General features: G+C 36.3%; 3 protein-coding genes across 3 annotated transcripts in view; 2 read left to right on the forward strand and 1 right to left on the reverse strand.

Moving 5' to 3' along the window:
• The first annotated feature begins 10 nt into the window (after positions 1-10).
• On the forward strand, positions 11-1,406 carry LOC149732509 (mediator of RNA polymerase II transcription subunit 28-like). Its single transcript, XM_089882875.1, has 2 exons — positions 11-295; positions 647-1,406. Exons 1-2 carry the CDS (start codon positions 104-106, stop codon positions 881-883), a joined length of 429 nt encoding a protein of 142 aa, XP_089739001.1. The 5' UTR covers positions 11-103; the 3' UTR covers positions 884-1,406.
• The window catches only part of LOC149732510 (nuclear pore complex protein Nup107-like), a 31,906-nt gene continuing 16,783 nt past the window's right edge, over positions 1,235-16,357 (reverse strand). Inside the window, exons 14-25 of the mRNA XM_089882852.1 lie at positions 6,957-7,042; positions 6,350-6,409; positions 5,821-6,042; positions 5,102-5,278; positions 4,534-4,726; positions 4,059-4,271; positions 3,677-3,765; positions 3,236-3,301; positions 2,804-2,946; positions 2,187-2,313; positions 1,772-1,948; positions 1,235-1,371 (exon numbers count right to left, since the gene is read on the reverse strand). Of these exons, the coding sequence (XP_089738978.1) occupies positions 1,303-1,371; positions 1,772-1,948; positions 2,187-2,313; positions 2,804-2,946; positions 3,236-3,301; positions 3,677-3,765; positions 4,059-4,271; positions 4,534-4,726; positions 5,102-5,278; positions 5,821-6,042; positions 6,350-6,409; positions 6,957-7,042 (1,622 nt within the window). The 3' untranslated portion in view covers positions 1,235-1,302. The remainder of the gene's footprint in view (positions 1,372-1,771; positions 1,949-2,186; positions 2,314-2,803; positions 2,947-3,235; positions 3,302-3,676; positions 3,766-4,058; positions 4,272-4,533; positions 4,727-5,101; positions 5,279-5,820; positions 6,043-6,349; positions 6,410-6,956; positions 7,043-16,357) is intronic.
• Positions 7,939-16,322, forward strand: LOC149732511 (uncharacterized). Its single transcript, XM_089882856.1, has 8 exons — positions 7,939-9,799; positions 12,256-12,390; positions 12,963-13,161; positions 13,564-13,685; positions 14,523-14,629; positions 14,946-15,085; positions 15,428-15,580; positions 15,783-16,322. The coding sequence occupies exons 1-8, from the start codon at positions 9,176-9,178 to the stop codon at positions 16,196-16,198; spliced, it is 1,896 nt and encodes a 631-aa protein (XP_089738982.1). The 5' UTR covers positions 7,939-9,175; the 3' UTR covers positions 16,199-16,322.

The following is a 16,357-nucleotide window of genomic DNA, read 5'->3' on the forward strand; positions in this document are numbered from 1 at the left end:
CGATCTTTATGTATCAGGGGATTAACCTAAATATTAAAATCCACTTCACAGTTCACAAAGATTTACTTAATAATTCAATACAGTTTATACGCTTATTAAATTAATGGAAAGGTCTGGGGGTTCTGGATCCGTTATAGATGACTTAGAATCAGCTTTTCGAAGCTGCATCTCACAATTCGTGTCAGATGAGCCATCAGTAGGAGTCACACACCAGGACGAACAAAGACCGACTGTAGAATTCGCAGTGAATGAATTTCTGAAGCTTGCAAGACAAACGGAAGCTTATTTCTTAAAGGTAAAATGATTAGGAGTATCTAACAATAATTTCTTCAGTATTATTATAAGTAAAATAATATTTACCGTTACCAAAACTGTTAACCTATAATTGCTTAACCTGCTTTAAATTTCTAGAATGCTACAATTGTACGAAATTCTTCATTATTATTGATCAATCTTACATAAAAACCCTACAGTGTTTATCTTTTGCACAACATGCATGTGTCCTAATTTTCAGTTAACGAATAGTAAAATGTTCACCAGGCATGATGTAAAATAGTCCATTTTTTTGGTAGATGAAACATTAAAAGAACTTGTTGTTTTATACCAGATGTCCTGAAAAACACTAAGTTAGCAAATATTTTAACAGGAGCGTGCGAGCCTCGCTATGAAGCAACCTGAACTTGTCCTCCAAGAAGATATAGAAGAGTTGGAAACAGAACTTCAGAGAAAAGATGACGCGATTCGTAACCATGGTGAAAAGTTGCAACAATGGAAGAATGCTCTTCATCAGATTGGTCAGGGAGGTATTGATGCCGGATTTGTGAAACCAGGATCAATTGTCCTCATGTCTCCGGGAGCAGGAAGCCAGCAAATGAAAAAGTAAATGATCATCACTTCATCAGTGATGTAGGAAATAAAGAGACTTTTTTGGGAGTGAAAAGCGAAGCATTGGGACATGTTTCCACATCAAAGCTTAACATGCATTGGGACTTAGGATTGTTGTCATGAAATAGCAGGGGGGGAGTTGAAACAAAGAAAGGTAAATTTCTATGAGAAAAGTAAATTGGGATTCTACACAATACTTAACATAAAGTTTGTTTCTGGAATCCAAAGAATGACATTCAACAAAATTTTACAAAATTTGTAAAAAAGTTCAGGAGAAATATTTGTTATTTACCCCTTATTTGAAGTCTCTGAAACCACTTAGCACTAAAGTAGAAATAACAGTTACATATTCTGTGCATGAATTTGAATTTATTATGAACTAAATTGGCAGTGTGTTCATAAAGTGACATTGTAACTTCATAATGTTTTAATCAGAGCTTTTTGGATTCTTTTCATGATTTCTTTTCCTTCTTGTTTTGTAAACAACTGAAACAATAAAATTTAAATCTAACAACATAAAATTATCAAGTGTGGTATAGTTGACAAAACTGTATACACAGAAGTTGGCATAAGCAAATTAAAAAAAACAGAAATCCCATTGATTAATGAGGTAAAGGCAATATACTTTGGTTGGTTCTACTAATCCAGCAGGAAAAAGTTATTAAGGTGTAAAACTGTCATGTTAAAACATGATGAGACTCCATGTTTGAAACGGTTGATTGACCTGGCACCCCTAAAGTTACGCCTACGTACATAATACCCGTTTAACATCTATGAAATGTTGCAGGTTTGAGTGACATGTACAGCTAATACAACAAACTTCCCTAATGTTATGCCTATGAACATAATAACGTCTATAACATGCCATACTTTGTGAACATAATACCTCGTATAGTTTATATTCCTCTGACGCTAACACATTCGCAAGTTGCCCACATTCTTTATATCGACCCCCGGTATCAACAAGCACAGTAAGCAGGAGGTTTGATAGATAAGGAATGCAAACCCTTCTCAACAACCCCATCTGGTGGTTGCGCCATTCACCTTCCTCGCTGTCGCCATCCTGTGGTGAAAGTTAATGTTCCGTTTATGTTGCGAAAATGTGAATAAAAATAATTTATTTAATAATAATCAGTTTATCTGTTTTTCATTAAAAACTAAAAAAAATAGCAAAAATTCAAAAAAATAGGTAAAACGGAAAAACAGTATATACTATATCAGGAGTCTGGAAATTTTCTGCATTTTTTATGTGTAATCTTGCCCAATGCAATACTTTAATAATATAAAAACTTTATACTTACATCCCTCATATCCATAAGCCATCCCTGTGGAAACAACAATACGTTGTATATTTTATCGCACACAAGGTCACATAGAGATCTTAATTTATCGTCCCATGCCGATATTTTGTCAGCAGATACTTTTTGTCTGAAATGAATAATAAAATAATAAACTATTGTATATTCTAGAATACTGCAATATATTATGTGAATCTGGCCCTGGTTTTAATCTACTATATTAGATTCTCGTTGCATAATAACAAAACACACTAGGTACCACTAAAACTGCAGGAAGTAAAATTTGAGTCCAACTAATGGTGTCCCATGAGATATTTCTTGCAGACTTATTGAACTGTAAGTTTTTATCATCACCTTTTGATATGGTTGAAATGAATAAATTTATTTTATCTCTTCAGTCATGATAACACAGAATGGGAAAATTTAGAAGAGCGAATATATGGGTAGTACTGTTAAATCAATAGTTGTTAAAACACGTAAATGAACAAAACAGATAAGAAAGGTAAAAAAAGGTTTGAATATAAGGTGCAACAGAAACATCTTATGACCAATTAGTCAGAGTCCGCCTATTTTTCAAGTATACTAACAACATATTGAACGCATTACTCCAAACCACTAACCTGTGTTCTTCAGCCACAAGTTCGGGGATGCTAACCGAACCAAAAGTAGATGTTTGGTGGATGGTTGGTTGGTATTCTTGTGGTTTACTGGTGTGTAGATGTTTGAACCATTCCTTGAATGAAGTATGAGCACCAAGGTATGCCTGGTGTGGGGGAAATGTGGGAGTTTCTATTAAGTAGGTATAGGTGTACATTTTTTAAACCTGTAGTAAATTGTGGGTTGACATTAGTAAACTGCCCAAGTATGCATAGCGAATGTGAAAATGGTGGAAGCTCTTCATGGTGATACACTAAAACCTTATTGCTTTTAGTTATAGCTCTTAAAGATTAGTTTTACATCTCTCCAACCAGTGTTATTTATCACACCCTAACCAGATCATTTTGGCCTATAGCTTAAAACCACCAAAAATAAGTCATTCACAAACACCTCACCTTCATACACAGATGTTCACGTATTGCATTATCAGCATCAGCTGGCAAAGGAACATCTTTATCTGCCTGGAGAAAAAACAAAAATTTAGATAATAGCACCCCTATTGTGTGGGACACACAAATATTAAGCAAAAATTATATAAATCCTAGGACTCATGGCGTGCCACGCGGCGAGACCTCACCAACATAGAATAGAATCACAAATTACAAAAAAAGATTTGGCAACCATATTTACAAAAGTAATTTACACAACTGGTTAATAAACAGTAAAATAACAGTCATTATAACATGCTTCTACATAGTACAGGTATAAAAAACATATTTTATAAAAAGCGTGACAGTTGTTGTACTTCGCATAGTTCTACTTTCAGTTAAAAATCTGGGAGAAAGTACTATTTTAGATTGGTAGTGTTTTAAATGTTTATATTATATTATTATTACTTGCGCATGCCATTCGTTATATAAGATGTCTATGGAATCGGATGGAATTTTCACGAACACATCATGAGCTGCTTCATGTTTTCGTGATGCTGTAAATGGTTTCAGTAATTATCATGTTTAGAGCAATGAGAATGAGGTGTATAAATACAACATGTGTATCCAGTGAATAAGTAGGCACCCATGTTATAACTTTACAGTGACCATTAGGTGTATGAATACACTATGTGCGCCTGGTATGTAAGAAGACACCTATGTAATACCTAATAAGTCACACTGGTATATAAAAAGACACCCATGCTGTAACTCGACAGTGAGCATAAGGTGTATAAAAAAACACCTACGCAATGCATTGCAAGTCACACAAAAATACACCACACCTCACCTAAGAATTGTCGCATCACAGCGTTACATTGCTTGAGCGCTTCACATCGCTGCGAGGGGTCAAACACCAACCACTCGATGGAATCGATCTTACGCTGGTCGTCAATGGTAACCGGAAGTTCAATCGATGAATCAGGAGCCACGGTTTGGTTGACGCCTCCGATAGATCGAATACTTTCTACGACTCGCTTTGTAATCGCAGGAATTTCGAGTCCTGGCATAGAAATATCATTTTTAAGTTGTTTACCATTTACCGGGTTTACGAAAAGCTTTCAATAGTTGTATGTTTGGTAACCCAACAACTTCTAAGTGGCTTTTTTTAAGCAAAAATATATGCGAAGTGCTACAACGCAGTATGCCGAAGGATCTTGGATTTAGGCCAGAAATTTTCCTCATTTTCCCAAATGAAACAAGCATGTACATTCATAATTAGGCAGTACATTGCTTTAGCTCAACATACAATATAAACAATTAACCTGCTTCCAATGCCAGCTCTAAATATTCCTTCTGTAGATTGGAATCAGTAATTGCCTCAAGGAAAGCAGAATAATTGATGATTTGAAGTTCCGATGGAAGAGCTGCCGTGTATGTCGCCACCAAGTGGTTGGTACGACCATCAGCGATGAGTTTACGAACGTAAGCTTCAATCGTTTTGTCACAATGCTCTGTCTAATGTTGAAAATAAATTTTAAAAAGTAAAAAATATTAAAACCCGATACTTGCCACCAAAATATATAAAGGTGTTTTTTTTAACAAAAATACTTTTTTTCTAGACAGAAAAAGATTAAAAACAAAGATTATTAAAGGTGGCAAATAATAGAAAACATACCACTGGCAAAGTAAACTATATTTATATAAACAACAAATTAAAAACCAATATTTTGCAAAACCGCTTGGACAGTCCCATTTAACAAAATGTTTAGGTGACATAAATTTTTTCAAATAACGACCCTTTCTTACCTGGCAAAAAAAAGGAACTCATCTAAAAATATAGAACAGACATGACACTACAATATTCCAATCAACATGTCAAAATTATCCAACCTGAAGATGGACACCCAATGTTCGTAGAAACAGAATAATATGAACAAGGAATCGAAGTAATTGCATGGAGGCGTCATCCAACCACTCCAAGCATTTATCCATCATAGCTTCCATATCATTAAGTATGATACAACGCTGTATAAAGTGATACGGGTTGTCGGATTCTTCCCTCACAATCTGTAAAACAGGATTTGTTTGGATGTCATATTAGTACTTTTAAACATTAAAGATCAATTTTTGGGACTATTTTTTAAGGAACTATGAGCACCCAGCCTGATGTGTGGGAAGTATGGAAGTTTATAAAGTAGGTATAAGCGTCACATAGTTAGGAGTTTTGTTAAATAGTGGGGTGACATGCTTCTAAACAATAAGGATCAACCCTTGGACCTGATTTTTGCCTGTTACATTTTTGTAGCACCAGATCCTTACTGTATTTCTTGACACAAAAATTGTCCAACTGTATGAGCTACAGATCAGGGTCAGATTCGCAGAACTTATTATATGTAAGAGACAAAAATTAAGTTCAGCAAATTACATAATACATAATATAATAGATATTTATTTCCCCTAAATGTCATCATCAGTCTCTTATTCAAGCTCTAGTTGAACACCCATTGTATACTTACTTATGTTAACACTTAGCAGCAAGAGATTATACATACAAATTTCAAACTAATAACAATATGTACAAAACAAAAATATGTACGTCCCAAACTAACTTGATCATTTGAGTTTTCAATCTTGTTGAACACGAGGTCGCAATCTCCAAGATCTATATTTTGTTTCCAGTATCCATCAGGGAGGGGGACTCGTTTCACCACACATTGCCACGGCTTCATTATGTTCGCGGTTTGCTGTATATGACGCTCGGTTGCCATGTCAACCATGGTTTTGTAGTGTGCCCACAAGTGATCGTCCCATGAACTGCTTACGGACAACATCTGGGAAGAAATAATATTTACACTTCATGCTCGCTGTCGGGCGAATATGGGGTGTGGGTGTGTTATTGTACACCAGACATACGTGGTGTACTCAAACGCCTCATGCACACTGTCAAGCTATAACACGTGTGGCTTCTTACACACCAAACACACATGGTGTATTTAGAGACCTCATGCTCACTGTCAAGTTACAACATGGGTGTCTTATTATACGCCAGACACACATCGACACATGGTGTATTCAATTTAACTGAGTTATAGTTTCCTATTTACAAACAATTGTTTTTTCTTAAAAATAATGACTTACAGCGTCCATGTTTCCACACAGCGCACCATATATGGCTCTTTCATGAGCGTTGTATGTTTCCTGTAAATATTATTAACTTACTTATGCAACTATATACGATGATAAATAATTAACACGACATACAAAACACTGTAGCTATCTATGCATTGAAGACATAGATAGATAAGGTAAACATTAAGATGATTACAGTTTCTATTTTATTTTTATTCTAATCTATGTGGGTGAAGTCCCGCAATGTTGCATGCCATGGGTCCTAGGACTTAGACCAGGATTGGCCCATTACGGCAACACCTTTTGTTATAGTTATTAAATAGTACTTTGATGCTATTTATGCACATCCATAAATGTGTGTTGTCCATTTATATATATATTGCTAGTTTTCCTCTCATTTCTGGGTTAATTATTTTAAATGATAAACAAAAACTATATGATATGTGTTGAGTGTTTAACACCCTAATAATAATATTAATAGGCTTTGCAAACATCAAAGTTATTTCAAAGCAGAGTGCAAAGTAACTACAGTAGCTACTGCATAATATTTGTTCATGCATTCTAAGTTAAGCACAGGTTTATTTAACAAGTGAATTATTGAAAGAATTTTAATTACATCGCTTGATAACGTCCAACATGCTAATTTCCACAAATCTCGGTGGGGATTTCCCTCAATTGGAACCAGTTCCATGTCTTCTGATGCTGAAACATAAACATCTTATATTAAAGGATCATATGGGAGAGTTTTCTTAAGTTAGGATTAAAATTTAGCTTTTTGTGATAAATACACTATGTGTGTCTGGTATATATAACTTGACGGTGAACATGAGGGGGTATGAATACACCATGTGTGTCTGGTGTATAAGAAGACACCCAGGTTATAAACTGACATTGAGCATAAGTTGTAAGAATACACCATATGTGTCTGGTGTATAAGAAGACACCCATGTTATAACTCAACAGTAAGCATGAGGTGTATGAATACACCATGTGTTTTTGGTGTATAAAAACAACCCATGCTATAACTTGACAGTGAGCATGAGGTGTGTAAGGTGTATTATATGAAAAACATCATACCAGATAACAATATCAATTTACATACTGTATATAAACATATGTGTTATTTATATTTTATCAATATATGTATACACTGAGTAATATGAATCATAAAGACGTGTAGCCTTAATGTGAGTATGTAATATATTAGCTATGTTTACAGTATAAATAGTCTAAAGCTGGTTTGCAACATCAGCGTTTTATTATGAGTGGTTTAATTTCCAGGTTGCTGGAACTGTTTAACACGTAAGCCATAAATCAGGCCTTGCACGCTTAGTGAAAAACATACGGTCTATGGTAAACATGGGCGCAGTTTTATCAGTTGATTTGCTCCTAACTACAGAATTGTTTTAGTTTAAACGTTAAATATTAACAGTATTTTATGAATAACTGTTTGCTGAGCAGCGCGCTTAGCGGTACGATTTATATTGAACATACTGAGGCATTAGCGCGACAAAAAAACTTCGTGAGAATAGAATGTTCTAACATGGGGAAAAGAAAGAGAAGTGTTCTGGAACCGTTCGCAAAAGAGCACTTCGCGCTATTCACCGCAGACGCTATAGAATTGTGACGAAATAACGGTCTCTGTTTATATGTCTAACTTTTTTATAACAACGACTTATGTGACGTCATTTTTTAGTTCTATTCAATTATGACGACGGTAGTTTGATCTATGAACGTTTTAATAATAACACGAAAGACAAAATGCAGTACAGCTTGCCGGATGTAAGGCAATTAGCAGATAAAAGCAAAACATAAATATTAGAGCGCTGGTTCAATCACGATCTAGTGGCAACGCAAAACAAAAAATAACAGCCCGCTTAAAAAAGTTGGTCTGTTTGCTCTGAATTAAACAATTGCGAGTATACGCCGCGAGGCCTGAGTGCTTGGCTGTTATTAACAAAGGATTAATTCGACGATAGAGATATAGGTTCGCATTTGCGCATAACCTACTTTTAAGCGAAGGCATTTCGGAAAAGAAGTCAGCCCGCAAATTCGTCGCGTTCAGGAGAATAGAGAAAGAGAAACGAACCCGGGGTCTACGGTTGGCCGCGAAGAAGGAAAAATCAATGTAGACAGAGACGGACGAGTGGGCAAAGATATTATTATAGTTTTGCGGGAGAAGAAGTTATTTCTTTGTTAGCAACCAACTTCAAGTGCAGAGGGCGTAGTCTGTATCGACTATTCATAAACATTTGTGGTAGATAGTGGCTCACGATTCGGCAGTCGCTGTATATCTAGGTTAATGCCGCTTTAGATGGGTATATTGTATGCTAAACTAAGTGGTGTGCAGCATACGTGTAGTGTGGTGTACCGAGGTATGCATCATTTATTTAAGTAAGTGTACAGCTATGTGTGGTCTTTTGGTTGGGTAAACGAGAGAGTATAGAAATAGCGCGAGTCTGAATAGGCTTTTATTGGTGTCTATTGTAACATTCGTTCTACTTGTAAAACAGACTCGTTTCGACGCGCGTTTAAATGAAATAAACAAATAGCAAGCGCGCACACGCACACACATAATCGGGCAGTGCTGATTTCTCTTGGATCAACATACAATACAAATATTAGAGCGTAGAAAGGACTAGGATAAAAAGCTGACACTAATAACTAGACCGTGATGGTGTTATGTAACCTAAGCACCGACAGCACGCTTTATAGACACGAAAATGCTCGTGGACCAAACTAAACGCGTCCTCAAGTTTTGGAAACGGAACAAAAAGCAACAAGACCGGATATAATTAATTTGCTTTCCTTTCACAGCTGTCTAACCGTGCACGAATGTCTGTAGAATCGGAAAACCGAATCGGTTGCGGCCCCATGAAGATAATGGGCCACGATCTACGTATTGATGACGTCATTAACTCTGACGTCATCAACCCTGACGTCACCAACGACGAAAGGTGTGATGTCACTGAACATAAGACCTTGCAGAACAGAATCGAAATGAGGCCGCTAAACTTGAGCCAAATGACGAGAAGAAACGGTAGAAAAAGAAACACTCCGCAAAAAGCGGTCCTCAGTGACGTAAAAGACGAATTTCCGAATTCGGAGGTACATCCGGAGCAGCATCCGGAACTACACCCGGACCTCTCGGAAGTGAATTCGGAAAAGAAGCAAGAAGAGAAGACGGCGAGTATCTTGGAACATTACCGATCCTTCATGCAGCGGAAGGGAGGGGACTCGGAGGTTAAAAAGAAGAAGCCAAGACTTTCCAAAACTGGGTCCTCCGGCCCGGAGTCGGCAGCCGACGATAGTGAATGGAATAATCTATCTATGATACCAAGGAACGAACAAGACGCTGGTAGTATGGCGTCTTTATGGTCGGACACGATTGGGAACGGAGGGGCGCTGAATGGATTGATTCCTGAACGAACTATGAGACAGAATAATTGGGCGATCAAGGTATAATAGAGGTCTTATATGCGGTCGTAGATAGTAGATATCATATATAATATGCGTATAGAATATGTAGAGGGTCACATATGATGTATAGTTCTTTAAGATCAGAACCAATAAGCGCCCGAAGATATCTTTCACACTTATAAACCATATAATGATTACCACGTACAAACTGTCGGGTCAGCTCTTTGGGTGTATTATGATGAAAATTAGGTTCGAATCCAGCGCCGGTAAGTTATAGCAAGGTTTGAACTTTATCTGGTGGGGTGCGTGTTGTAACATTATGGGTGTCGGGGTAATGACCCAAGTTTCAGGTTCCATGCTGCGCCTTGCCGCAGGACCTCACCCATATATATTAGAACCGGTAACTACTGATTTGACTAGCTAAATTACTAGGATTTTTTAATTAAACACGTTTTAAGTCTGTTGCGTTACTGGTAAGCCGACAGACATAACACGGGCAAGAATTCAACGAAACAAAAAAGTAATTTATCATGCTCTAAATCCTGTGGTCGTTTATCAACTGTGTCTGTGCTTTAGACGTGGTTAGTCATGTCTTTTGACGTGCGTTCAGCCACCATGGCGGTATAGACGCGCTTGTGTAAGAGTTAGATTGATAGTTGACACCTTGCACCTTAGCGGTTGTCAAACTTTTTAGAAACATACTCAGATTTTTATTTGCGGCACACTTGGTTAAAAAAAACTTTTTTTAACGAATTTATAAAAAAGGCATTATTTAGATAAACTCATACTTTAATTTTTAACTTCATCTTAGTTTTAAACACATTTTGAGACCTTGGTCAACAATTTAATGAGTACACTCGGATTTTTAGTAAATGTTTGCGTAACATAAGCTTTAAAACACATTACTAAACTTTTCCATTAATTAGTTTTTACTTTTTTACTTTAACTTTAAAACACTTTCCGAACTTTTCAATAATCAGTGTAAAAAAACTTAGTTACAGTCTCACGGCATGCATGAGACCGTTTCACGGAACGTAAATGTACTACAGCACATAATTCTAGATGTTCTGCATTACGCTGTAATTAACGCATAATATACCGTGTGGCGCGATTGGCAAATATGCCCTGTGGTAGAATATAGGAATATTAAGTTATGCGCATACATTACAGTCTTAGTTACATGGATTTAATACTTAACTAATCAAACAACGATGATACAGTGCATTACAAAACTACGTTTATAATAAACTCGGTAATTTTTAGAAGTACTTTACTGAAAGTTGTATCTGTTAGTGCTTATTAATCTGTTAGTGCTTATTAATCGAACCCAAACACGAAAGTCGTTATTTATATAGTAGGGTGGGGGAAGATAGGTCGCCTTTTCATTCTATTTTTTTTTCATTCAATTTGGTAGTAACAAAGCAGATTAAAAGAATTATAAAACCGTATCCCCGCGACTCCCATAGACCGTTGTTAATTGTTTAAAACACGTTTAGGATATTTGGATATCAAGTGCTAAGTTTCATCTTCCCACACCCTACTCTATAATTTAAAAGACTTAACTGTTCGATAAAAAGTTGACTAAAAGGAACATGTTTTTCAAGTTACGATTTTTCTGCAAATAAAGGAACCAATTTTCGCTTTTATAGAAATAAAAAAACAAAAAACTTTCGCACTTTCTTTGAAAATATACAAAGTATCGTTTACGCCGGAATAGAAATACGTTACGGTTAAGATACTTTAGCACACCCGATGTATAGACGGGCGTTGTTTGTACGGTAGTGGGCATGAATACGTGTGAGGAATGCCGTATATTGTTAGCATTATCTTTGTGAACGGGTGAGAAGATTTTATAGAAGCCCACATCAGTAAAATATTTCTTTAATATAAAATTGCCTTGTAAAATTTATAGTAGTGGTAATTCGAAAAATGCAGACCATGAATATGTTGTACAACTTGTACTGTTGTGTGTTTCTTACAATAAGGTCTGAAATTGTAAATAACACAACCGTGCCAATAAAAGATGTTGCTTTTGATGCCCAAACTTAAAATTTCACAAACCAAAATTAAAAACTAAAAATGACGTTACAAAAGTAGCAAATGACGTTATTAAGTTTTACGGAGACGCGTTTGCAGTTATACGAAACCATTAGGCTTGTTTATACTTTGTTTTCGGTCACTATCAATTTACTAGCAATACTTCTACCATACGCATTCTCCGCTGACATTAGTACGAACATTGAAGTTTAAAAAAAAATACTCTCACGTGACGGGCAGCAACAGTCGTTATAACATAGGTGCCATGTTTTATACATTTCATGCATCTCATGCCCGCTTGCGAGTTACCACATACGAAACTTGGGATTTTACTAATTTGTTTTGTTTTTTTCAATGTTTGGCTGACAATTGAGACAACCCATAAGGGAGCACTCATACGAAGTCGTAATGTTTATGTGACAATTTCGAGTTATAATATTAATGTGACAACTTGATAGGTATGGAGGGATTGGGCCATGACAAGAAACCGGAAACCAGAGACGAAATTTGAACGATTTAGCGAAGCACCCGTCGATATACGAGTTGCAGATATTGAAGTTATGAGTTACTGGTTGCCACGATTTATTAAGGAGGTAAGTTAGGTTCAAGGCTCGTCGCTGCCACCATTGTGGGCGTATGTGTCCTTGGGAAAGACGCTTAACGGCAATTGCTCCTACCTAGCGCTAGCGGTCACTAATGGGCTGTTTAAACTACAATAAAAATCACCCACAAACTTACGTAACGACTAAGCTGGCACGAGGTGTATGGAACCAGTGTAATAACTACTGTTAATTATAAATCAAGTTACATTCTATCATTCAAGTTAGATATATGTGGTTGGGCCAGTTGGACTATTAGAACAACTATTGCCTGCATCTCAAATGGCCTGACGTGCTTTGTCGTATATGGGCCTAACCCGATTTGAATATAAAAGAGGAAGATGGGGTAACGGTCGAATTAAATTAACTAATATCTAAAGTCCTTCATCCTCACCCTACAAGGTCCTTGAATTTTATTTTCCACGTAACCCCGAATTACATATATTTGCCTATATTTCCATATTAGCGCAAATGTAACATGACGACTGATAAGCATAACGTAACTATCTCACTTTTAAAATCAGCATAACGAATTGCGTCTATCTGTAACTAGAATTTCATCGCAGGTCCGACGCAAAGACAAGAAACCTTATCCTGCCGATACCTTGATGCAAATTGCTTCGGGTTTGCAACGATATTTGCGGCAAGTCTCGTGTCGGGCGGAGGTGAATTTCTTCGATAAATATTCGAGCACCTTCGCCGAGTTTCGTGACGCCCTGAAGAGCAGATCAGGGGAACTGAGCGAGGAGGTTCACAACGGGCGTGGTGAGTATGATGTCATTTTGATGACGTAAATTTCGAACAAGGGTGGGCGACCATTTTAGGTAACTGGCAAGATTTTTAAGCACTGGTTTGCACACCCTTGGCATATATATTACCGTGGGGTAAGATGAACACCGTAAGGTATTTATACAGTTAACAACTAATCGTATTTATACAGTTAACCACGCTATTTTGGAGTCATGGAGTATGACTATATATTCCTGTAAATTTTCTTTGTTTACTACCAAATGGGACGAGAAAAGAGAATGAAACATGAACCCTCCCACGCAAAATTACGATATACCTTAACGCCTCAACCTATTGATTCATTCTATATAGATTTCTGCCTTGGCTGAACACGATGTTCCAAAACTTTACATTAACCATGTATATTGTTAATCACAGGTAAAAGAATCCAAGTTGACAATTTAAATGATGAACAATTATGGCAGAGTGGTTACCTCAACGCTACAACTGCTAAAGGACTTTTTCACGCAATGTTTTATTACAACTGTGTTGAGTTAGAGGTATGGTATATTAATATTATATTACTTGTTTTGTATTTCCTAATTGTTACAGAAATATGCTGTCAGTGTATATGGAAAAGTTAGTCTATACTCTATAGCAGGTTTATATATAGACTTACTTTTGCAAGCATAAATAAAGAAACAGAATTTTATTTGTAAAAACATAAATTTTAATTTCATAAAAGAAATATAAATTTTAATTTCATAAAAGAAATATATATTTTAATTTTCTTTTTTTTTTAAAAAAGAGCTATTCATTTAACGTTAAAGGTAATTTCCTTATTTAGTGTTAACTGTTGAACACAAAACACATGTGCGTCACTCCTTTACAAACCAGCAGAAACAATTTACCATACATAAACAAAACGATTCAAATGAAAGCTAAGAAATATTTATTACTGCATGTAGCAGCTGTTTAAATAAAGTATCAACTCCTGCAATTCAAATTTTTAACATTGGTTCAATCCTGAATTGCAATTCCAGCACTCTCAAAAACTTAAACCTGGTCAGTTTAGCTTCTTAGCCTATTACCTAAAACTTTTTATGCCAGGAAACATAAATATATTCAAATCAAATACAAAACGCCTGTTGAACATATATGCCAGTTTTACATGTTTGAAACAACAATTTCACTATTTATTACCCTTCCTAAAAGGATGGTAAAAATGGTAATTGTAAATAGAGAAGAGAAACATTTGTTGTATATATTATATCTCATGTTATTAACCTGTTCTATATTTATTTAAATAATATTTTTTATCTTTTATATATTTTAACCAGTATGGTATCAGCATCACATGTACTTTGTTCTATGACCAAACAATGGTTCTTGTTTAGATCACAAGCATGGAGGAACATCATGAACTTAAAGTCGAACAATTTAATTTCTCAAGAGATCCAACATCAGGGCAGGAATATGTGGAATTTAAACGTACTGATCAAAGGTAAAACAACAACACTGTTTATTGTGATGGGCCTATTTACATCTATCTATTAACTAAAAATTAGGATACTAATACCCTGGGTGTTGGGAGTAATAATATACAGTGTCAGCAGTGCCTCATTGAAGATCTCACCCTTAAACAAAACCTTTTTTGCTAAGGGTTTATAACCTGCCTTTGTGGGGTCTAGATGGTAGCCCCCTGGATGTTGGGATGGTAGGCATCTTACTATAGACCCAAATCTTATAAAATGAAACAATTACTGCTAAATAAATCTAATTATGGAGTTAAAATACCAACAAAAAGTAAATAATCTTAGGTATTACAACATGTCAAATAATAAGAAGATGCGTATTTATGCGGGTAAAGAAGACCCTAAGTGCCTTGTACGTCTTTACAAAACATATATTGATCTCGTACCATGCAGCGGCCCTTTCTATAGAAGGCCCCTACAAACAAGTAAGATTTCTATGTCGTGTAAGATTTTTATGTTGGTTAAGATTTCTATGCTGGTTAAGATTTCTATGCTGTGTAAGAGTTTTATTACTGGTTACGCATTTGCATAGTAACCGGGTTTGATGCTCGATACAGATGACTTTGTGTTTATTCTTGGGAATGACACTTAACGTACATTGCTCCAACCCATGGGGTCACTAATCTAATGGGTTGTAGCACCCTATGTGTTGAAAATGTCGCCAATAACCACCAATTGTCTATGGGTATTTAAGCAATACACCATGGAAACTAAACTTGTCGATAAACTTAACAACCAAATACAAATAATAAAACTTCTTTTTTCAGCTGAAAATTCGATTCCAAGGTTTAGTTTCAACCCAGTAGGAATCAACAAACTAAGAGAAACATTTAAACAATTATTTTCATCCGATCGCCCGGCTAGTTTACGAAGAACTGGGAAAGCAACAACAATACGACATTCTTCTGTGCCCGGAAATGGTGGGTCCACTATTATTAAATATACATTGGTAAATTTTACTATTTTTTGTAGGCCTTATTTACTAAATGATTTTTTATTAAAGGAACTTTGGAAATATTTAATTTGTTCATTCTTTTAAAGTGCAGTACATTTCAGGATACATAAAAGTCCATCAAATCCTGTTTTTGCAGCTGTTGTTTACTAAGCTGTTTAATATTCCAGAAATCGAAACGACACCAAACCTCAGCCAACCAACAAACAAGGAACCGAATCCGTCACAAGCCCTTTATGACGCAATAACCGAAAAGCTCGTCAGCACGGGGCATATAAAATGGCGGAGCGGAGATGTATCACGTGACCCACAACCCCTATCTCCGGGGTCGAGCAATGCCGTTGACGCAATTTCCGGTGCGGAGCCAACCGAAGGCTCTCCGCTTAGCGCAAATGACGTAATGGAACGGATACGACGCAGTTGGCACAACGCACGACGCAACAGCGACGAGGAGTCGATCACTGCGTCGGATGACGTCATGAATGACGTAGACGGTGATGACGTATTGAAAATGAAAGTTCCCAGTTCAGTAAGAGTGTTGATCGTTGTGCGCGACGGGAAACAAATGAGATTCGAACTAAACTAGCGACAATTGTACATTCTGTTTCATTTCCATTTTTCTAAGCCTCGTTTCACGTTCGTTGCAGCAGTCCGCGAGTGTTATATCATTGTGTTATTTCCTAATTCAAACAAAGCAACAATAACTCTCACTTGCGTATTTTGCTTCGTGTAATGAGTAAGGGCG

This window comes from Ciona robusta, chromosome 8 (assembly GCF_009617815.1).
Source record: "Ciona robusta chromosome 8, ASM961781v2".
Lineage (NCBI taxonomy): Eukaryota > Metazoa > Chordata > Ascidiacea > Phlebobranchia > Cionidae > Ciona > Ciona robusta.